This window comes from Larus michahellis, chromosome 2 (assembly GCF_964199755.1).
Source record: "Larus michahellis chromosome 2, bLarMic1.1, whole genome shotgun sequence".
Classification (NCBI taxonomy): domain Eukaryota; kingdom Metazoa; phylum Chordata; class Aves; order Charadriiformes; family Laridae; genus Larus; species Larus michahellis.
The window spans coordinates 111,856,653-111,880,930 of NC_133897.1; the positions used below are offsets into that span (position 1 = coordinate 111,856,653).

Consider the following 24,278-nt stretch of genomic DNA (forward strand, 5'->3'; position numbering starts at 1 on the left):
AAGGCAACTTCTGAATGATCCAAGTAGTTTGGAAAAAACAATCAAAGATTAGCCTGTAGTTTCAGTTTGTCGATGATAGTCCATCAAACCCTCTAAAAATAGTCAGAAACCCTTCTGCAGTAAAAGGAGACAAGCTGGAACTAGTTAGTTTAAGTCTTCAATAAGTTTGGCTGTTCAAGACGAAACCTCACTAGTTACTAAGATGGCCTGATCCAATCCCAACATAAGGCCAGTCCTTTCTTGTCCCCTCACATAAGGAAATAAGACCAACTCTACCCACAGCACAAAACAGCACCCAGCCTAGGCAAAAATCTGAAATCTGCATTGCCACAGAGATGTAGAGGAGCATATAACATAGCCTGTAATACAGGCTATTATTGTCTAGCAAGACACAAAGCAGACAGAGTGAACGGTTCTGCTTTTGCAGAGTGTCCTGGTTTGAGTGACACAGGATTAATTTCTCTTTCAGTAGTTTTACTGTAAGGTCTCTTGTAATGCTGCGGTAAACTGCATTTTTAGAAGGCTCTAGTGTCTGAATTTGGAAAATATTTACTTTATAGCCAGCTATGGTATGCGGGTTTCAAGGTTTCAGTGGTTTTGAGCTAGCCAGGTGCGGCAACAAGGAGGAGCGATACCCAGGCACTTGACCCAGGCTGGCCAACAGGATTATTTCATACCGTGAATGTCACATTCAATATAAATTAGAAAGTTTTCCGAGTTCCTTCTTTTTCTATGATGGCTGCAATCCTGAGAATTTCTTGCCCTGCTGCCTGAGGCCTTCCCTTCCTCCCCAGGCTGCAGCACCTGCAGTGTTTGACATTTGCTGTCCACTGCTGGGAGTGCACAGCTTCCTACTGACAGAATTGGCTGAATATAATCCTCATATAGCTTATATTGGTATTGGGCTCAATATTGGTTCTTTAGTATTATTAATGTTAATTATTTAGTATTATTCTATTAAATCTGTTTATATTTCAACTCTCAGGTTTCCTTGTTTTTTCCCCAATTCCCCTTCCCAGGTGGGGAGAGGTCATGAGGTGACAGAATAATTGTCTAAACAACAATAAATTGTTGTGGGTTCTTCAAACCACAATACCAAGAAAGAGAAAATATGTTTAACTTGCTGTGAAGCAAGTGGAATATGTCTCTATTTTCTCAGAGGGAAGGATTAGGCAATATAACCTTTTTGCTATCTACTGCCCTGTGCTCTCAAAATGGGCAACAGAGGCAGCAGTTCATGGCTGGTCTGTAAAAAAAAAAAAAAAAAAAAAAAAAGAAAAAAGGGAAAAAAAATAGGAAAAAGGAAAAAAAAAAGAAATAAACAAAACCCTATACCACTAAATAAAACCCCACACCCATTCCCAGAAGCATTTTTGTTGGTACCATTATAGCTGAATCAGATTACCCCCCTGCAAAAAAAAATTATTTCCTGACTAACCGAAGATTTCTTGGGAATTTTACATCTAGTGTCCAGGGTATGTTTCTTAATGACATATAACAAAGTGTTTTGGTATTAAAATTCAGCATCACAAGTTAACTATCACATACAGCAAGTTTACGGTACTTACGGCATTAATAATAAGTCTAATTGGCACAAAAGCATGGGTTTTGTTGATAAGTTTTAGTGGAAGAGCTTTCCAACTGCCAGAAGTCAAGTCACCAAAATCCAGATAATCTCTTTTTCCTGTTTCCACCTGGTTTTAAGGCAAAGCAGAACTTGTAAGAAAAGAAAACCTCCAAAACACACTACCATACAAAAGCATCAGGAAAGTAAGGATGTTATTCACCTATTCCATCCTCTTAATGCTATCCCTGCATACAAAACACACCCCCTACCAGGGGTAGGAGGAGTCTAAGAAACATGTTTCCTTTTGATATCAAAAGGGGTTACATCCATGTGAGCTACATCTCACGTATTTCGCCTCAATCAAGTAAGCCAATCTTAGTGCAATATTTATCCACCAAAACCCAGTACACAACTAAATTACGTTGGGTAATTTAAAATAAAAATAAATTTAAACTATGATTATTGCTAGTAAGTACGAAATTTCAGTTAAAACATCATTTTAGCAAGTTAAGAAAAAAATTAAGTAGTTAATTTTCTGTTAGCATAAAAACACCCAAGTGCTGTGATCTGCAGCAAAACAGAGCTTTTATTTGGTACTTTTTCCATTCTCAGGAATATAACAAGACATACAGAGATATAGCATAGGGTTTAATTTGAATATAAATATGAAGCAAGTTTGAATGAACTATACCATGAGGAACATGGAGAATAATGGATTTTGCCAAACTATGTATACAAAAATGCATTAAAAAATAAATTAAAATTTATGGAAGAAGCATTAAAAAAATTATATCCATTCATGTGTATTCAACTAGAATATCATTACTTTAAATATCATATACATAGGCCAAAGCAAGTTAATAGGCCACCTTTTAAACAGAAAAAATTGTTAACTGTAGTTAATGACTGAAAATTTTACTTTTATCAGTGATGTCACAGACTACCATGTAATTTGTTCAGTTGCCTCCAAAAGTACCATCAAGCCCATTTCTGCATGTCCATACTCTTCATCTTAGAACGACATAAAGCTAGATTTAATTCTCTAATTCTTAATGTCACACTGTCTCCCACCTGGTTGTTCTTCATAAGACACAAGACAAAACACTTTATGCATATACTTACGTTTGATTTTTTAATTACGTTCAAAATAAGAAAATATTCTCTACAATCATAAGCAAGCTGAAAGTAATAAGAATGCAAGACAAAGCCTACTTGATGTTAAAAAAAAAAATAAAGAAAACCTTACAACTGGAAAGAAGTGCTTTTTGTTAACATTTTAATGCCCAATGGTATCCAACATAGCAGATATTTAGAAAGCATTAGATGTTTAAGATCTCATCCACCCTTTTTATAATGAAAAAGCAATACCTTTTAATTTATTCTTTTCAGACAGCTGCATAATAATTCTTCATTTTCAGGTAGGTGCTACTCCACAACTAAAATGTCTTGGATTGTTTATGAGAAGCTTGTATAACTTTCTCCTATATTCCCTCCCCATTCCAAACATAAGTTCCAGATTCCTTTGAGGAACAGCTGTGCATTCCTGTTCTTTCCTAGTGTCATTAAACTACTCCTAAAATTCTAAACAACAACAAAAAAACAACCACAACAAAACACACAATAAGCAGCTACTTACTTCTAAATTAGGATTTTCAGCAACTGCTGTCAGAACTACCCTACTTGCCAAAGCTTCTGCCTGAACAATTGTCTCGGCATCTGCAGAAACTGGCCAAGATGAAACATTGAGAATACACTGAAAGATCCCCGGATGACAAGGTAAGAAAAGTATTTTCAGATCGTTGGTAGAATAGGGTCCTACGATGGTTTTGTTCTTGAAAACCAGACACTGATATTTCACAGGATCCATCTGAAAAAGAAAATCTCTGTCATTTTCAACAGGCCTCCTGCCAGAGAACAGCTTCTTTCAAAACACCACATTTATCCAGCACCACTGCTCAACACAGACTTTCTGTATAAATTTTTGCTCAATATTAATTCATGTTCTTCATATTCATGTTCCACGTCCATCTCACTCAACTGTAGGCATTTTCTTTTAATTTAAAGAGCTAGATAAGTCAGCCCAAAAGTTGCCGGGGTTTCTTTCCAGCATCTAGTGAAAGATTAACACTAGGATTATAGTATTTATTACATTTGAAAGTGAATTCATGAGTAAAACCCTGATTTTTGAAAAAGAACAGCAGCAAATAAACAAAGCCAATTCTACTTGGTGCTTTCTGGCATCAAGGATGGGAGGAATAGGTATGGTGGAAGAGTCACTGGATGGTATGGTAAAGGTCACTGGATGGAGGTCACAAGTAAATCCTAGTGCAGATGCCTTAAAGTCTGTGTTGTGAACATACTCATAATCTTCAAGCAGGAGAGACAGACTGCAAGTCATACTCAGCATATCTCAAATTTAACTTGACTGAAAAAAATGGTTTTTAGTTATATTGTGCAGCAAACAAATTAAATGTATATATTTATTCAGAGAAACAACTGTAAATGGGACTGTCAACTGTAAAGTAATTTCATTAAAAAAAAAAAATCACCTACTGGTACAACAGTCTTAGGTTTGAAGAGCTGCCCCATTTATACTGACCGACTAGAAAAATATGTAAGAAATCTTAGCTCATAATATATGTATATACCTACACAAACACAGAATTGTGGTTTGGTGGTTTTTAAAGAAGAAATATTCAGAAAAAATGAGAGCAAAACCAGAAGTCATACTCCTGGAAAGACACGTGCCGCATCTGCTTGAAAAATATACCTAAGGAGTGATATAATAAGGATTTATAAGACTTAGAAGCAGCAATATACAAAGTGAATTATTGTCCATTATTTCTCGGTAATAAGAACCATCAAACAAAACCAGCAAGAACCAGCTTTACAATAAAAAAAGGGGAAAAAAGCAGTAGTGCACAGAATCCACAACTGAACTGTGGATAACACTGCACAATTTCAAAAGATTAACTAAAAAAAGAGCAGTCCACTAAAGACTAATAGAAATAACATCTAGCTCAAAAGTTCCCAAGCATCAAACTGCCACAAGCTCCGAGTATACTATGCTTGTTCATTTGTTATATTCTTCTCTACTAAGAGTATTCATCAGTAAAGCAAATTAAATTTTACTGATGGACCTTTAACTCATTCTCATGTTCTTGAGATCTTTTACCTCTGGAATTATTACTATGATGACAGAAGTAAATAGAACTTAAAGTGCAAGATGCTCAATCTACGGCCTACAAGCTACATATACCCACAGAACAACCCATCTAGCTTGAAGCCTGCTCCAAATATTTCTCATTTTCTGTCACACGGCATCTCCTGATTTCAAGAAAAATGGGAGCAAACTGCACAACACCTGTTCGCGGTAACAGTCCTCAGCATGGATGCTTTCTTTTCTAGGGCTGACTTTTCTTGCATACAAAGGTAGGAATGAATAAGCAATAAATTCAAACCTACCACACTTTACACTCACATAACAATTCTACAAGGCAATCCCATCATGTGGCATTTCCTCCTCTATGCCTACTTGTTGGAATAAGTCAAGTGGCCTGGCTGAAAGAGGGTAGCACTGCTTTTGAGTATATTAATTCTAAAATGTGAAAAAACTACAAATCTGTACAGAGGGCTCTAATTGCTCTGGTAAAATTACAGCATTATCCTTATAGCTTTGTTAAAAAAAAAAATCTCTTACCTTTTCCCCATTAATGGAAACACTGAGTATTCCAATGCTGACCTGCAACCACCGTTCAGTTGGGTTAAAAATGCTAAGAAGAGTCTGTGATGCAATTCCCACACAACAAGCATTAGGGATCTTCAATTCTTCTGGTACTTTTACGTGTCCTTTGAAAGACGACATGCTCCTGTTAGTTTCAAGTACCCAGAAGCAAATCAGCACTCAGGCTGCCACCACGTCAAGTTTATAAACTCATTTGACAAATGCTGTGTTGTGGCAAGGAAACGTTTGACTCCTACTGTTCTCATAAGAATGTTTTCCCACAAGCCTGATACTCAGAATTTCAAATCAATTGTTTCTAATTTGCATCTTACTTGGAGTTCTACTGTCACAAACAAGAATACTTATTGCAACAGCACATCCCATGCACACACTGATCCACAAAGCGTGTGTGTGTGTGTATATACGCATACACACACACCCCTTATATAAAATACTTAGTGTTCACAATTTAATCAGTACTAGCCCAACTTAGAAAGTGTGAATATCAGTATTACAACAACTTCGGAGAATTTACACTGACCAAAAGGAAAATCTTTTTTTTAGCAGACTACAACTGTTACCTAAAAAGGTATTCAGACGTTTTCTGCTACAAAAAATACTGAGTACTCCTAGAGTAGATTTTTGCTGTAGAAGTGCAGCAAAAAGTTATCACCAAATCAAAAGAAATACTGCTTCAACTACATTACTTCTAGGGAGTCTTTACTTCTAAAATATTCAAAAATAACACATTTAGAGGACTTGCAACATTATAATGACAACTGAAAGCTCAAATGGAGGTAAGAGTTCCCTGGCATGCCAAGGATCAATCTTCATTACATCCAGAAACCCACTAATGGGTACTCACATCAAATTAAAAGTTTGCCTTGTCAGAGACACACATAGTCACCTGAAGTAGTTTTAGTTACTGGAGCAACAAGTTTATTTTAAAGCCACACACACTTAGTCCCCTCCCCCCAAAAAAAATTTAGCAGAAGTATGAAGGTGTAAATGTAAACTAAGACTAGCATCACTGGAAATTAAGTTCAAAACCTCAAGTTTGCCAAGAATTAAGTTTAGACTACATAGACATTCAGATTCAAGAACACGTACAGAAACCTAGAAAATATAGGTCTTAAAAACAGGCAAAGAGTAAGATTGTTCAAATTTTACTGTTTTAAAATGCACTAACAAGATCAATTATTTTAAACAATCAATAAACACAAAATAACCTATAAATTGTCACAAATTCAAACCTTCAACCCCACTAGCTTGTCATTTCATCTGAAAGAATTAGCCAGAAAAAAGTACAGCAAAAAAACAACTAAGGAGACTATAGGTTAAAAGTGGTCTTTAAAATGAAACACTAATTTGCACTGCCTAGGTTCCGAGCTATGTCAAGATACAGAGAAATAGCAGGAAGTACAGAAGGCACTTGGCAGCTTGTCTTTCCCCTTCATAACCAGAAAATAGCCCAAGCCCTCCACTCTTCTCCTTGGATTTTTTGGCTTAACTGACTGCTAATACTAAGTTAGGCTGGAGACAGAAACATTGTCTACTTTCCAAATAAAAAAGAACTGAATTTCTAGAGCATGACTTGTCTTGTCTAGCATGCACTGCAGCTAGGATTTCTCTTCCTCCTATGAAAGACAGTTCTAAATCCTTTAAACAAACACAAAATGACTGAATGCTGACGAATGCTGAAATTCTTCTAGATAATGAAAAATTTCTTTTAAGACCATTAGGGGTACTATAAGAATAGACACTAAATTCAGAGAACATCACTAAATAAGGAAAATTAGAAATACCTTTCTTTAAAATAACACAGCTTGCATAAAGAAAAGAATAATTACCGTTTCACTTAATAGTCATCTTAATTTTATCTACTGTAACATTAGCATCATCATCATCACCATTCTTGTCCACAGCTGCATTTTAAACAGACTCCAAAATACACACTTACCAATACCAGGTGACTTTGTCAACTCCCACTCGTTTCCAACAGCTCCAAGAGGTTGTCCCGTACATGATTTTATATTTAAGATATTCTTGTTCCAGGAAGTAGTGTGTGGATTACAGAGTGAAGCTGCACCCAAAGAGCCAGGACCAATATTTGGACCTATGGGAATTCCTACCGTAAGTGGATTCTCAACATGTCCTGCTGGTATACCGGCACAAGGAAGCCCTGATGGAAGACCAAAACCTGCAGAGCTGCAACCATGAAACTGAGACAAAGCTGTATTTCCAGTAGATGGTATATTTCCCAGATGCTGTTGTGCAAATGGAGTCGTTGCAAGAGAATGTCCTGTAAGCAACGTGGGAACAGAAGAACACATTGCTTGACTCTCAGAGGCAGTGACATGGGATTTAAAGCTTGAAATAGGAACATATTGTTCACCAGATGAGTTTTGATTAAATGGCATATAAGTGCTTAATCCAGGATATACGGGTAATACATTCAAGGATGGTAATCCTTGTCTCTGTGCTTTGCTTGTTGGATCCTGACACGCTTCTTGTGCGTCAACATTAACAGAAAGTGGCTGAAAAATACAGAATTTACTTGGTAAAGCTGATTTAACATGGTCTAGCTCTTTATGATTTGCTGCTACATTTGAAGGAATAGATGAAAGCTGCTTTTCATTCTTCGAAAAACCTTCTTTGGACAGTTCTTGACACAGTACATCATCAAGCTTTCTTTTAAGACCTGCAAGTTCATTTTCTTCTGATTTCGGGTCAATACTAAGCAGTGCTTCTTTTCTCTTTCTTTGACATGGGTGGTCTTCCAGATTTTCATGTGTATGCTCCTGTGAAGGAGTTGGGCTGGCTTGAATTATTGTTGTGCTCAGTTCACTCGCATTTTCACTCTAGTAAACAAATATAACATGCAGTATTACAAATTTTGGAAAAGCAATAGGGTACATAAAACAAGACAGACCTTAATACCAGTATTGCCATCCAAGATAAATAATCAAGTTTGTCAAGTCTTGTCTGAAGTTCTCTTTTGTAACATCTGTGGCTCCTCACTTTGAAACAGAAAACCTGCGACTTCAACCTGTTTGCTGTCTAAAGTCACATTCTAGCTAGGTGTACTGGGTGTGGCTGCGATAGAGTTAGTTTTCTTCATGGTAGCCCCTATGGTGCTGTATTTTTAGATCTGTGACCAAAACAACGTTAGTAACACACCAGTGTTTTAGCTATTGCTGAGCAGTGCTTGCTCTGTGTCAAGCCCTTCTCCATTTCTTACTCTGCCACTCCAGAGAGTGGGCTGGGGGTGGGCAAGAGGTAGCGAGGGGACACTGTCAGGACAGTTGACCCCAACTGACCAAAGAGAGAATCCATACCGTGTAATACTATGCTCAGCAATAAAACTGTGGGATAATTTTTCCAAAGTAGCTGTTGCTTGGAGACTATCTGGGCATTGATCTGCTGGTAGCAAGTGATTGCTTTTGCATCGCTTTCCCCCCCCCCCCCCGACCTTCACTTATTAAACTGTCTTTATCTCAACCCACCAGTCCCCCACCCCACCCTTTTGCCCTTCCAATTCTCTCCTCTATCCTGCTGTGGGAGTGTTAGCAAGCAATTGTGGGGGGGAATCAGCCACACTAGGCATTAACACCAGAAGAATGCTCTGCTCTCTGAAGTTACAACTCAGAGAGCTTCCACAGGACCAAAAATGTTTGACACACTGAGATTTTACAAAGTTATTCTGTGGGAAAATAACTGTACTAAGAAAAAAAAAACCTAACAGAGCAGATTCCTAAACTCACTGACAGATTCACAGATGTTATTATTCTAAAAAACAGAGACACGAAGTAAAAGCTAAGGACCTAGAAGCAGTAAATTACAGTAACATCATAACAGATAGGTTTTTTTTGAGGAAAGAAAAAACACCACACACTAAAGACGCACTTGCCAGCTTTTTAAGGAAAAAATTAAAAAGCCGAGAAGTCCCGAATCAAATCATTAATCAAAAAAGATCAGTTTTAAGATACATGAAAAAGCACCAATACAAACATTTTCTTTGTGCACTCACACACAGAGACCATTCAAGGCCAAAGACCTTCCATTTTGGCAGGTATGCATGGTGTAGGTGGAATGAATGGACCTTATCCTCAGGGTCTTGGGATTTTGTGTTTAGAAATCAAACCAAGAGAAAGACAAGTACAAATCATAAATCAGCATACACACAAATGTGTTTCAAGGAATCTCCTATTGGGTTAACTGTCAACAGCAGAAGTGATTACACTTTCTCATGCACTGTTCATAGCTACTAACAATAGCATTAACAAAAGCATTGGCACTAATCAGTGGAGGGGGACCGACCATGAGACAACCACCCTCCCATAACTGGCACCAAATTTGTCAGTCTTCACAATAGAGTGGATGGAATTCCAGTTATTTCCCCTACCAATCTGAAAAAATTAGTGTTCTTCAGATGTGATACAAATGTTAGTTTTTTCTTGTGAAGTACATCTGGACCACAGATTCCATTTTTTAAAATGGAGTTTCAAAATAATTTTTAGAAGTTTCAAAACCCAAACCAGACAGTGTGGTATCAAAGCAATCAGACATCAGCTCAGGGCAGGTGTACTTAGAGGATTCTGACACAGGAACAAGTGAGCTACACAAAAGGATAAAGAGTAACTACAGTATAAAGCAATGGTTCACCTTAAGTAAACAGGACTTGGGAGGCAGAGAAAGGCACGTGGAAGACGGGGAAAGAGCAATAAAGTAGCTGTTCACATTGTTGTAGAAAAGTAAGCTGCGAGTTACAATGCTTTAAAAAGGGCATTCAGGGCAGCTGCCTGAGGTGAGATGGCTCAGCAGGACAAATCAACCAAACATGAAATAAGAAAAAAAAAAAATAAATTAAAAATCATGCAGCTTTGACAACCTGACCCTAGTGTTAGAGGGAGAGGATACCACTGGTTAAAGAAATTGTGCTATAGGAAATACTCAGATCTGAAGATAACACCAACACAAACATTCTTGTTGTCTGTAAGAAGCTTCAGGCAAGGGACATGAAAGTGGCTCTTAACAAGTACAAATGAAATGAAGATCTCTCAGTCTCTCTCTTTCAGCAGTCTCTCTCTCTCATCATAGAAGATTACTAACCCAAAGGAATAAATTAACACTGCAGTCTTATAAGCGGGACTTATAATACAAATGTAAAACTTTGTCAAAGTACTTGATGATCTCCTTGCTAAACTACCCAGCGGAACAAAGACTACTCAAACAGTAACATCTCTTCAATACAGAGGGGCAAACAAGTATGCAGCCAGTTACATCAAAGCATCAAGAGCCACCCATTTTCATGAGATGACAAGAATCTAGAACCATATGCATTTCAAACATGAAACAGACACAAGAGCTGACGCTATGCCAGTGTTGACTGCAAGCAAATACCCACTTAAATTTGCCCTTAGGGTCCCTCCTACAGGACTACAATTCCCACTGGAAACATCAATATAGAAAAGAACAGATATTCCCTATGTAACTTGAGCAGCTAGACCTAGAATAAAATGGGCTATAAGCCAGAATACATGCTTCCTTCTTCCCGATGCTTTCAGCATGAAGGAACTTTGTTGCTGGTGTTCCTACAGGAAGAAAAGGCTTCACTAAGCTTTCACTAGCCACCAGTCCTGAAAAGCCTCACCCACTGCAAATGAGAAAAAAATGCACAATAAAGAACATGTTTCCTGCCTTAGAGAAATCCACAACTGAAAGACAGAGAATACTGTGTCCAGTTTTGGGCCCCTCACTACAAGAAAAACAGTGAAGTGTTGGAGCGGGTCCAGAGGAGGGCAATGAAGCTGGTGAGGGGTCTGGAGAACAAGTCTTATGAGGAGCAGCTGAGGGAGCTGGGGTTGTTTAGCCTGGAGAAAAGGAGGCTGAGGGGAGACCTTATCGCTCTCTACAACTACCTGAAAAGAGGTTGTAGAGAGGTAGGGGTTGGTCTCTTCTCCCAAGTGACAAGTTATAAGACAAGAAGAAGTGGCCTCAAGTTGCGCCAGGGGAGGTTTAGGCTGGATTTAGACTGGAAAAATTTTTACACTGGAAAAATTTTTACACTGAAAGGGTTATCAACCACTGGAACAGGCTGCCCAGGGAAGTGGTGGAATCGTCATCCCTGGAGGTATTTAAAAGACAAGTAGATGTAGTACTTAGCGATATGGTTTAGTGATGGTTTTTGTCAGTGTTAGGTTGATGGTTGGACCAGATGATCTGAAAGGCCCCTTCCAACCCAGGCAATTCCATGATTCTATGACATTGCAAAACAAATGTAACCACTCAGATTTACTCAGATACGGATGCAGTCAGAAAGGCTTTTCAGCTTTTGTTTGTTTGTTTTTAAAGGTCCATCCACATTTCCACACACTTTAGAATGGGGAAGGCATAACAGGAAGATTCCAGATTCCAAGGGACCCATGGTTTAGATAAAAGAATGCCAATTATGTTAATCAGCATAACATTGCAAGTCTGAACAGAAGTTTCACTCTCAGACTACACTCTGCTAAAGCAGTAAGAACAGTCAGGATGACTGGCAAAGGTAGAAAATGATAGCTTCAGTCCTGATAAAAGAATTTAAAGCTAAAATCCATATTTATAAACATTCCTCCAGCCGGAAAAAAAACCCCAAACCGCTAACAGCTGAAGCTGAGCAGAAAGGGAGCCTCAGGAGTGATGAAAGCGGATACAGATCCTACAAACTACTACTGGAATACCGCATTGCATTCCAAGAACTGAATGACTTAACAAGAAATTGAGGAAAAAAATGAAAGGGGAAAAATACACCACCTCTAACTTTTTTCTTTGAATGTTTTACTATGTTTATATTCATTAGAGCTTGTACATTTAATACAATCTATTTCAGAATTTAAATTTCTGAAACTCAGGAGTGGGGGAGAAGCTGAACATCTTTTCCCTATACACGGCACGTCCTAAACTGTTCTGAAACTCTTACAACTCTTACGACTTTTCCAATTGAAGGGTTTGGGGGTGAAAGGGAGGTGGTGTTTTGTTTGTTTTTTTAAAGAAAAGGAATTAATACATATTTACAGTTCAAGACATTCTTACCCAGTACGTCTCCGTATTATGTATTACAGCTGTGTTCTTAAGGGTGCTGTCAGATGCAGAGACATATGTTAATCTGCTCATGCTAGGACTTGTGTAAACTGACCGAGGTAGTACACTCTCTTTGCAAGATTCCTGATAATGTGATGTGCAAGTAAAGTCAGTTTCAGACCTGAAAAACAGATTCAAACTATGTCAGTATTAGAATATATTTCTAATGCTACCATCAAGAAAAACACTGCTACGCATTAGCTATACTCTTCTAAAAGTCAACTTAGATAGCCACTCTGTTTAGTACAGTCAGTAGAAATGAGAAATCAGCTCTCAATTAACCTTTACAAGTTCTACCTTCGATGTACATAAAACTCATTTTCATTGGATACACATCCATAAAGGCAAAGCATCAGAGTTCTACAACTGAACTCAGATGCTAAGGTCACAGAAACAACACAACAACTTATTAAAATAAAAAACATGAATCGATATACTTGTATCTAGCTACATGGAAGAATGCCAAATTAAATTATTCAATATCCCAGGCATCACACATTAGTAGCTCCTATTCATTGCTGAGATTCTCTTCATTTCACACACCTGAAAACACAGGATCTCTCACCACTTTGTAAGACCAGAAGAGATAACATGAAAACAACTTAAGTCACTGACAATTTTAACTGGAAATCCTAATCTATATAACACACTTACAAAAATACACATTTTAACTTCCTAGAAATGCCAGACAGCCTGTAATTCTAATATCATATATGACACGCTAACTGTAGTTAAGTATCAAACAGTGACCTTAAAAGTTAGGGCGAAGAAATCAGTTGCCTCTTCTTTTTCTGAGCATGTACATAGCACTGACTACTGGCCACGTTTATATGTTTAAGACTAAACAATCAACTTAGTTGTAATCTTATCATTTATACAACACTTATTGTTGTGGGAGCTTGTTTAGAAAACATCACCCTTTCAGTTGCTAAAGAAGCCTTAAATCTTAGGCACAACATGCAGTTTCAAAATGTGAAGTAGTTAAAAGCAAAACAAATACTTTTACCCATCTTCTCTCACAACAAGCAGTGGTATGAATCAGAGAACCAAACTGAGTGAAATACTTCTAAGTTTAAAAAAAACCCACATCTTCATTGGTCTACACAATGCCAAGCTTTGTTATCTTGTAATTAACATCATAACCCCTAACCAAATAGCTTTATTTGTAATAGAGGAATTACACTAGAACAACAATTAATAAATATGGGATTCTATAGCTCCATCAACAAACAGTTTTAGGTATCTGAGCTATATGACTAGCTAACAGACTGAATATTTTGTATTCTCAGATTACTGGATAATCCTGAGCAGAAACAGCACATTCTATCCAGCATTTCTGTTTCATCAGAGCAGTGAGGAAAATAAAAGGTTAACAATTGCCTAAGACTGCTTTCCCATATACATAATAAAAGCAAAGAGAAGGCAGTCTTAGTCTAATAAAGATCGTCTATAAGCCGAGATCAAGGACAACATTAAACTAAAACTTGATTCCTCAAAAATCCTCATGAAGCATTAATTATTCTTATAAACCACACCAAGAAATTTACCCTGAAAATACTGTTCCAGAAGTCTCACTAGGAGAAGAGTGGATTAGTGGTGAAGTTGAAGGTCTGAAGCTATACTGCTCATCCTCCAGAGGCTGCAGCTCGCATTCAGGTTGAATTGGTTTATGCTCTGGCAAATAAGCAGAATTTAATAACAGTATTTATTTAAGCACATGGAACAAGTCTACTGCCAAGAAAAGCCTTTTCAACAACTGGTTACATTTATATAGGTTTACTTACCAGTACTGTTCTGGGAAGTCAGGGAGAGCTTCTCAAAAGTTACATGTTTTGCACTCCCACCGCAAACAATACTGGCATCTTTATTTCGTGTGTCTATTTTTGCATTTTGCTGCTTTTCATCATTGTTCATTTTCTGTGTAGACTTTGCTTCTGTAGGACTTACTGAGACATATTTACTAGATTGCTTGGCAGATTTTAAGTTACTGAGTGACAGAGTGTTTCCTGTACTTCTTTCCACCAAATCATCACATGGTTCAGGAACAGCATTTGTTCCTCGATCTACTGTTTCTGTGTCTTCCCTGATACATCTACTAGTGAGATCACTGGCCTGGTAAGCAAGCAAACTTCTCTGTGCCGCTTCCATTTTTGCTGCTAAAGGAATTCCACATGTCTGTGCTTCATTTCCAGTAGGTGAGGTCTGGGTACTGAGCGTGTCTGATCCAAGATCAGCATTCATTGACTGTAAATGTTTACTATTTACCAAATCTGACAACTTTTCAGAATATTCAACACTATTTGCAGTTACATCTTCATGGCTGGGAACACCAGACAGATTAGAGACATTCTGAATACCATTTTCTTCATTAAAATAATCCAGTAATCGCTTCTCTATTTCTTGCTGCTTGCTATGATTATTTATCAAATCTTCTGCAAGAGTATCTTTATTTTTATCTTTACCCAGTAAAAAGGTATCAAGCATAAGGTTCTGGGCAGATGCTTCATGTTTCACAATACTCTCATATTCACTTTCATGTCCAATCTCATCTGTTTTTTTGAGGTATTTTTCCATATCAAATACACTATTTTCCACATTGATGGATAATATCTGATTAGCAGACAGTTCCGTCTCTTTAACAATTCCAGGAAGGAAACATGTTCTTTTACTTTTCTTAGAGAGTGCCATCATCATAGCAGCCAACTGGGAAGGATCAGCACTGGAGGAAGCATTAGCAATAGCAGAGGCAATTGTGCTAATACTCAGGACAGAGTCAGAATGATTAGATAAGCCATCTTCAAACTTGTCTTTATGAATTCCATCCTACAACAAACAAAAATGAGTTAAGCACCAAATTAAGAAATATTTGTTTAGCATTTTGGGTTTTGTGTTTTGATGGTTGTTGGTTTTTTTTAAATTATTTTGCACTTCAGTATATGGTAATATATTAACATTTCTGGTTGTCACATTTTTTAATCGCCTGTCAAGAAGGAATACTGCAATAGGCATAATTCTCATCGTACTGATTTTTTAAGATTACTCCACAGAGGTTTTTTCAAAAGACTAAAGATTGCCTGCTAGGAACGCCTTAGTTCCTGTAAAACTTACAAAATCCTAAAGTGTTTTAATTCAGTTGGAAGAACTGGGAGTAAAATTCCATCAGGAACAAATAGCAGGGAAGAAACTACCATGACCAAATACACAGCATTTTCCCAATCAACTTTAGATCATCTGCCCCTCTACAAGGGGAAAACAAAGCTATTTCTACAGTTTCCTCTATCACTCAAGTCTGATTTCTTCTTTAGTTTTCACACTGACTATTCTTAGCAAATGGCATGGAATAACTAGACAGTCATGTCCAGACCATAATCTCTACCCACCTCTCTTAGACACACAAACATTCAGGAAGAAAAGAAAGCATCTGTCCTCTTGTAGATACACACGCATGTCTTTGCAACATCCTCATAAAAAAACTGATGAAGTGTGGAGCAGGTAAGTAGACCACGGCTGGACTCAAAACTGGCTGAACTGCCAGGCTCAAAGGGTGTGATCAGCAGCACAAAGTCCAGCAGGAGACCAGCCATTCACTAGTGGAGTACCCCAAGGATCAAGACAGAGGCCCGTACTGTTCAACGCCTTCATTAATGACACAGATGATGGGGCAGAGTGCGCCCTCAGCAAGTTCAATCATCATACAAAATTGGGAGGTGCAGTTGATGCACGAGGTGAATGGGCTGTTATTCAGAGGAACCTCAACAGGCCAGAAAGACAGGCTGAGAAGCATCTCACGAAGCTCAGAGGGAAATACCAAGATCAGCACCTAGGGAAGAATACCCCCATGCACTCATGCAGGCTGGGGACCAACCAGCTGGAAAGCAGCTTGGGAGAAGAGGACTTGGGGGTCCTGGTGGACATGAAGTTGGCCATGAACCAGCAATGCGGCAAAGGCGGCCAACAGCATCCTGGGCTGCAGTAAGAAAGAGTTGCCAGCAGGCATAAGGAGGTAATTCTTCCCCTCTACTCAGCACTGGTGCAACCACATCTGAAATGCTGTGTCCTGTTATGGACTCCCCAGTAGAAGAGAGACATGGACATACTGGAGAGAGTCTAATGAAGGACCACAAAGACGAACAAGAGCTTAGAGCATCTGTCATATAAGGAGAGAGCTGTTTAGCCTCAAGAAGACAAGGTTCAGGAGGAAATCTTATCAATGTGTACAAACAGCTGATGCAGAGAGAAGAGGAGCAGGGAGGAGTAAAGAAGACGGACCCAGACTCTTCTCTGAGGTATCCAGCAAGAAGAGAGAAGGCAATGGGCACAATTTTAAATACAAAAAATTCCATTTAAACATAAGGGAAAGATTTTTAATGTCAACATGATCAAACACTGGAACTGCCTGCCAAGAGAACCCCAAGAGACTATAGAGTCTCCATCGTTGGAGATATTCAAAACACAACCAGACTTTGATCAACCTGGTCTATTTGATCTGGCTTTGAGCAACAAGGGATGGACTAGATGATCTCCAGGAGTGCCTTCTGACCTCAACCATTCTGTGATTTGTCTCTGTTTGTGAACATTTTAGCATTTATATCAGACTGAAGGTGACCTAAACTTGTACAAATTGAGGGTAGGGTAGATTAGAATCTGGATATACATTATCAAAATTCCAAATTAGTCATTTTGTATCTAGAACAATAGGGATAAGGATCAATTAGAAAGAAAAGCACTTAAGACAGTCAGATGAACGATCCAACCAGTCCTTCTGCGTTAAAGTCTGCAGCTTTCATTATTTGATCAGCTAAACCAAGTCAAACTTGCTAGCTACTGATTCCTCTCAGTGACCATGTAGGAGAAGAGCTGTTCCTGTAACTGAATGGGTCTGCATGTGTTCTACCTGATCAGAAAAAGAACATGACATGTTAAGGCAGAGAAGGTAGGTGTCTAGGATTACCAAATTGAAAATAAATCTTTTTTAGACTTGCACCACATCGATATTTTTGAATATTTTTACTCAGTGAAAGACTTTATTCACATGATAGAGACAAGTTGTTTCGTTAAAAAAAAAAAAAAACAAAAAAAAAAACAAAAAAAAAAAAAAAAAAAAACAAAAAACCAGAAGGGGAAGACATAGCTGAAATTCAGAAACTTGATCGCAGAACATCAATACCCTAGGAACTTCTGAAAAACTATGGGCTGACAGACCAAGCAACTCCAAAAGTGAAGTAGGGAGAAAAACAAGAGTGAGATGGTGATAGTAACACCTGACTCACTAAAGGATCACGGCATTCTAATCAAACTATCCTAACAATCAGTGTCACCTGCTATGATTCAAATGATCAATATAAAAAGCAGTCAGCGGATATGAAAGGCCTAATTTAGTCATATTAAAAGAAACAATAATAATGGGAGTTATTTTAATTTTGTTCAAGTTCATAGTTGCACTTAATAGAAAAATACAAGAGAAATACCTTTGCTTTACTTTTGGTAGCAGCTTCTGTATTAATGCTTTTATGTATTCCAGCTACAGTATCCATCCTATGCCATGCACCCTCACAGCTGGTAGAATTTGCATGTTCTTTTGTTTGTATTTCTAAGTCATCTAAGAACAAAGAAAAAGACAGAGAATTAATTTACAGTAAGTAAATTTTCTAAATACTTGCATTCTTGTGATACACATGCTCCCTTAACTCTCTATAGAAAAAAAGAGCTGCCATAATGGCACAAACCCAAATACTGTGAGCATCAACAGTTTCTTGTAGAGTACTCAAAGTTTACACTGAGGTCACAAAATTAGCTGGAATTATGACTACCTTGCTCACTCTTCAAATTTTATTTTCACACAGTTTATCATACTAGTGTAAGCCAAATAAACCTTTTCATAAAATGGTGTTTGCAAGATAGTAGGCCAAACTCCAGTAGAAAACTAGAAGAGTTAAATCTGAGTAAAGCCAGTTTTCTTATGCTGGAGACAGCGTTTGACTGAGGTAGATAGCAGTAAACAGGTGATTTTGAAGGATTATGTTTAGGACGGAGAGGTATGTTTCTGAAACCATCAAAACCACGAATAATCTTCTTGATTAGGAGATCAAACCCAAACTAGGAGGTATTGTTCATATGAGATCTAGAGGCTGCCATTTCAACAAATGAGTTCCTGCTTGAAGGAAAACATCTGGACTCCATAGAATACTAAACCAACTTGTGAAGATGCTCTGATAGTGAGAAACGTACAAAATAAATATTTTTGGGTTGATTATTTTTGTGGGGAAGGGACGGTGTTGCATTGGGTTTTTTTGTTTGGTGGGAGTTTTTGGTTGTTTGTTTTTCCTTTGTTTCTGTTCTTATAGTAGATATTTTGGGTTTGGATATACTTTGTATTTCAAGTTAACCCCCCTCCTCAGATTGCTGACCTCTCAGCTTCCTCTCCACCTGCTTCGGATGCTCCTGCTCCATCCTGCTCCTGAAGCAGGAATTGCATACTGGTATTGCTGATAAAGATCATTATTGCCAGTACTACTGAAAATCAAGTGGCAGTAACTACTAATATCTTGGCCACAAAGTGACCCAAATAACTATTTTCTCAAGCATTTATAGCAAACTTCGTATCAGAAGAACTGCAGAGCACATTAAGGTATTTTTCTATTATTCAAAGTAGCAATTATAACTTGAATTTAATTGAACATTATTTTTTGACAAAAAATATTTTGGACAAAAATCCAGAGTATTGTATAGTGAATTTAAGCACATTAACACTAGATTAAAAATAACAATTAGAGACCTTTTAAAAATATTTGCAAGGTCCCCACATGCGGGGGGACGGGGGGGGGGGAAATGAGGAAAATTACAGCTGTAAAGCTCTTTCAAGGAAGCAGGCTCCTTGCTGTACATGCAGGTTCACAAAGACTGATGTTGCCACAGTTCTATCAAGAGCAGTAGAGATGCTTTAAAATGCACTCATCCTTTCCTAAACACACCTTATTAAGTTGATAGACATATATGCACCAAAACGCTTGCTGTGATTTTTACATACAAAATTTTGGAAGAACCTCCAAAATTATTAAAGTTAAGCAAATATCGTGAGAGTGTAATTATTATTTTTTTTAAACGTGGCAGGAAAAAAGTAGATTATGTTTTATACACACGCTGTCAGCTCAGCTATAACCCGAATTGTTTTCCTTTTTTCCCCCCCCAATATCCTCTATACTTATATGAGCAAACAGACCAGTTTTCTGGGGGTTTTGTTTTTCAGTTTTTTGGCAACATGTTTATACAGCTTTTTCAACAGGGAAACTCTGAACAGACTTTAATTACTACAAGACATTCTAGTAGTTATCCAGTATCTGAAAATGGTGAAATATCCAAGACAATTTAGGACAGTACTTAGTATTAGAATGTTCTCTCTTGTAAGTGTTTAGGTTCTGTGTTTTTCTCTGGGAAGGAGGTGCGGGAGAGGTGCAGGGGAGGTGCTCACAGCAAAAAAGATATTTGGTGAATGAAAACTATAGTCTTTCTATCACAGATTACTCTTAATAGTTTTAACAGTTACATACAAGTAATTTTTAACTACTGTTATAACCACTCTCTAGGGCTGACCCTTCTGTTCTATAATTACCTGAAAACACTTCAGACAATTGCGAAATCTCTTGGGCGATGTGACTTCCTGATGAATCGGATTGTCTTAGCAAAGCAACCGGTTGCCTTTTCTTCGGAGATGTAATATAGTAACCAAAAGATGGCTATAAAAAAAATAAAATTAGCCCAGAATACAGCATGAGTAAATTTAACCATTAATAAATAGGTTCAGTGGGCTTGCAAAGCACTTTCAGCCACAGTGGCTCCCCAGTTGGTGCCTGGCTCTCATACCACTGAGAAATAACATATGCCTCCCAGCATTGCAAATGCCTAATCCAAATATGTAAACTTCCAATATATACATAAAATAAACTAACAACTTATTTATGGCAGTTAAACAAAAAAAAGTACATATGCTCTCATCACCTCTGCCTGGAAGCATGCTCTGTCATTCAGCCTCTGAATGCACCAGGACAGAACACACCAACTCTACCAATTCACCAGGACACAACTGAATTACATAAGGATATTTGACTTCTTCCTCCCATTGCACACACTCCCCTGCTTTTTTGGTAGACAGATGAGATACTGTCTACCAACAGCAGATAAGAGGCAGGTATCGGATAGACGCAAGAAGCATACAGAAATATGCTGGTACGGTAGGGTCTAGCTGACTACATTTTTACTGAAGTTAGGCATTTGCCTACATAGCACATCAACTGTCAATAGCCATTCAAAGACCCTCACTGTTCAAATACCTCTGAGCAGCATTCCATTCAACTACTATGTGGAATGCTTGCTTGCACCTCCAACTCGCACCCTGTGCATGGTGTATTTTTCTCTCTCTAATCCTACACAAAATTAGTTTCTGACCAAAAGGTGAAGATCAAGATTCATCAGTAATACCAGACAACCCTTCACATCAGAAATTACAAGTGGGAAACAAAAGCCAATCCAGACCTGTCACACAGAGAATTTCCTTTGCAAGCGAACTTGGAAAAGTAGTTCTCAGACTTAGTTACAACATAAAAAAAATTAAATAATAGGGCTAGCTGTTGTTCTTGTCCTTTTCTTGTGTTTTAATATTAACATCAAGATACATACCCGTTTCACATCACTGCCTCCACCAAGACAACCAAGAGCTTCAGATCTCTGACCAAAGAACTCCCCCAAAGACAAACGTAAATAACTGGCATCTTTATCAAGATCAGATGTTCTCGGCAGAATGCAGCTATTGGCAGATTTCCATGAAGTATCTGCTAATTCAGATGCATTTAGAATGTCTACTTTTTCCACCTGCAGACAAAGACATTTCAGAAGTTGTAACTTGCAAATAAATTAAAGAATTGTTCTGTTTACAGTGAGATAATTAGTTACCTGCACAAGTTTGCGCGCTTTCTCAAATTCTTCCTGGTCTTGTGCAATCATAGCTGCTGCTTCAGCTTAAAACCAAAGAGAACATTTATTAAAATAAGGCATAAGTTCTTAAGTGCTATCATTACACTAGATTTTGAGGGACAGGTACTGCAATATTTAATTCTATATCTGAGACAGACTGGGACATACTAGGAGTTATTCCACCCAGTTACGGTGAGAAAAGTTCATATGAAATTTGTTTTAAAAGTACTCCCTGGATCTTTAAAAGCCAAAGTAAAAGCAGCATTTAGCTAACTTACTCAAACCAGGACAGCAGTTAATAAAGAAAGTCTCTTACGGCTTTAACCCCAAACCAAACTATAACTTTTCATAGGTTATACTAACCATACTAGCTAGAATTGAGCATCACATGGCTACTTCTCCAAACAAACTTTTACTACACTTGGTTTTGGAAATTTTATCAATGTGGTACCTGTGAACTGGAGCAAAAGAAACAGACTGCTTTGTACCAGTTCATGAAATACCCGTGCATATTAACAGGCCAAATAAATCAATACTTCTTTTAAATTCAAATGCTTGTATTATTTTCACAATTATCATTCACAGAACAATGAACACTTAAAGTCTCTTCACCAAAATGACGTGAAAAACTGCTGATTGAGAGAGATTGCTCTACCACCTTATTTCAACGTTAATGTATCATTAAGCCCATCAAAACTTAGAAAATATGTGACCTTGTACACACAGCATCCCCAGTCACAGAGGACACAGGGCAAATGGAGGATTAAGTCAAGAATGGCCACAAACTTGTAAAGTGAATACAGGTTTTGTCCATAAAATTCCTTATGGGAAGTTGCAATGCATACTCTGCAGACAGAAACAAAGTTAGAATACATCTTTATTAAGCAATCCAACCGCACTTCCTAAAGGCAGCCTAGCACTACCAATGACGCATTGTTTTACCTACTTGAACTTTAAGTCAGTATCAGTTCTTCCTCAATCCTCTGTAGAAACCATACAGCTCTCTGACACAAGCAACCTCTGTCACGTGAGCTATGCTGCACTATTCCATACAAGAACACACTGTGTACAGAGTTTGCTGACAGAGATAGACACATCATAAATAAGACTCAGAAGCATCAGATGTAACATTTCCACTCTGTCCCTACCAATAAACTCTCAGCTGTCAAGCATCACACTCAAGCATTGTAGACAGGCAAACTAACAGCCAGGAGAATGCTAACCACGCTGAATCTGTAAGCACAGAACCTGTGCGAACAGGTAAGCCAATCAGATCAAAAGCAGGACTGCTTTAAAACTCCATTAGGTGGGAAAACACTAAACAGCACTGGAAAAATTTACAACAGTCAAATACTGTAATCACTTGACAACTGGAGTCTGAGATGCAGGAAAGTGTCTGAAATATCCTGGCATTTGAAAAATAACAGAGGAGCTCTGCTTTACTGACATAGTAGATACAGAAGTTTCTACCAAACTGGATCATATTTGCTTGTTCCATCAGGAAACCATTATAGTGTTCAAAAAACACTATTTCAACCAATCAACCCTGTTTGATCACTCATTCAAACTAAAAAATTCTAGACAGCAACACATACAGCATTCTCTTTGAAAGAAGGGCCTTGAGTGGACCATGGACATCTTTAGAATATATTAGCACATCCATATGTCAACTTTAGAAACTAGAAGAAACTGGGAGAAATACTGTGGCACACATTGCTTGAGTATGTCTTGTAAAATAGATGACATTTTGGTACTAAGGAATTGATTTGTCTACAGTAGTACATGCACATTATCCAAGCCTGTACAACAAACACACAGACTCTCATGAGGATCAGTCTAAGATAGCTTAAGGAAAATAAACAACTTCAAGTAAAGAGAGGTTCAAAAAGCCTGGAATTTGTTAGAAGTAAAGCCCCTCAGCAAGCGCCAACATTTTTCAGTACCAGTACCGTTTTTCAGCATCAAGACATTCCCAAGGGATTCACACACACACACAAAAAAATCACCAGCTATTGAATTCAGCAGCTCTTTTCATGTTTTAGCCAGCTTTGTAGTAATTTCTTGTTTACAATTATTTCTTGTCTAACCATCATGCAATACAGAATGATTAGTGTTTCTTCTTGAAAAAAAGGATAACAATAAATAAAGTCCAAAGGAAAAATTGTGGAAATGACAGCTACAGAAGTTACTTTTGCTCGTACAATAGGTACCAGCAACAGATGTTAGAATGCTTTTTGAAACAAAACAAAAGACTCTTCATGGAAAGAGTAAGAAACATGAAAAGAAGCCATCAACTATAACTAATGATAACATCATTGTAGGCTACTACCAACATCACCTTCCAAATTACTTGTAGTATCTAAAGCCTGGAGGCTTTGCAACACTAAATAACTGATTTGTTGACGTGAAAAAAAAAAGAAAGTTTACTTAACACTATTACAGATAACAACAGCTAACTAAAAAGGAAAAAGGTTACATACGTCCAGTAATGAACTCCTGATTTATTTTATCATCTTCAGACAGATTTAAATCTTGTTCTTCATCAAACGAAGTATAATACGCAAGATCAGTCACCCATTTGCCCTCTTCATTTTGGTAGACAATGCTATGTGGTAAATCACCTGGAAGATGTATCAAATACTACACTGATTAAAATAAAAAGGAACATGGCAAAGTCTCTTAAGTTCAGATTAAGGAGCTCAGAAACAACATAGCTCAAGTTGCTGCAACTGCAAGCTTAAACCAGTTTCATCATCAAATAAACAAGTTAAGTGCAATACACAACAGTCCATATTTTTTTTAAAACAAAACCAAGTCAAAATGTATTCGTGCTACACTGGTTTTTATCACCAACTTGCACAACTAGAAATAAAGCTGTAAGCCTTGCATTTTTCTTTT

At 37.7% G+C, this 24,278-nt stretch overlaps 1 protein-coding gene across 1 annotated transcript in view; it reads right to left on the reverse strand.

Moving 5' to 3' along the window:
* Positions 1–24,278, reverse strand: part of CEP192 (centrosomal protein 192) — an 85,347-nt gene that overhangs the window by 33,296 nt on the left and 27,773 nt on the right. Inside the window, exons 19-30 of the mRNA XM_074573549.1 lie at positions 23,861–24,001; positions 21,360–21,424; positions 21,087–21,278; positions 20,023–20,146; positions 17,882–18,012; positions 14,198–15,236; positions 13,961–14,087; positions 12,366–12,534; positions 7,252–8,152; positions 5,268–5,416; positions 3,204–3,434; positions 1,569–1,694 (exon numbers count right to left, since the gene is read on the reverse strand). Coding sequence (XP_074429650.1) covers positions 1,569–1,694; positions 3,204–3,434; positions 5,268–5,416; positions 7,252–8,152; positions 12,366–12,534; positions 13,961–14,087; positions 14,198–15,236; positions 17,882–18,012; positions 20,023–20,146; positions 21,087–21,278; positions 21,360–21,424; positions 23,861–24,001 — 3,395 coding nt within the window. The remainder of the gene's footprint in view (positions 1–1,568; positions 1,695–3,203; positions 3,435–5,267; positions 5,417–7,251; positions 8,153–12,365; positions 12,535–13,960; positions 14,088–14,197; positions 15,237–17,881; positions 18,013–20,022; positions 20,147–21,086; positions 21,279–21,359; positions 21,425–23,860; positions 24,002–24,278) is intronic.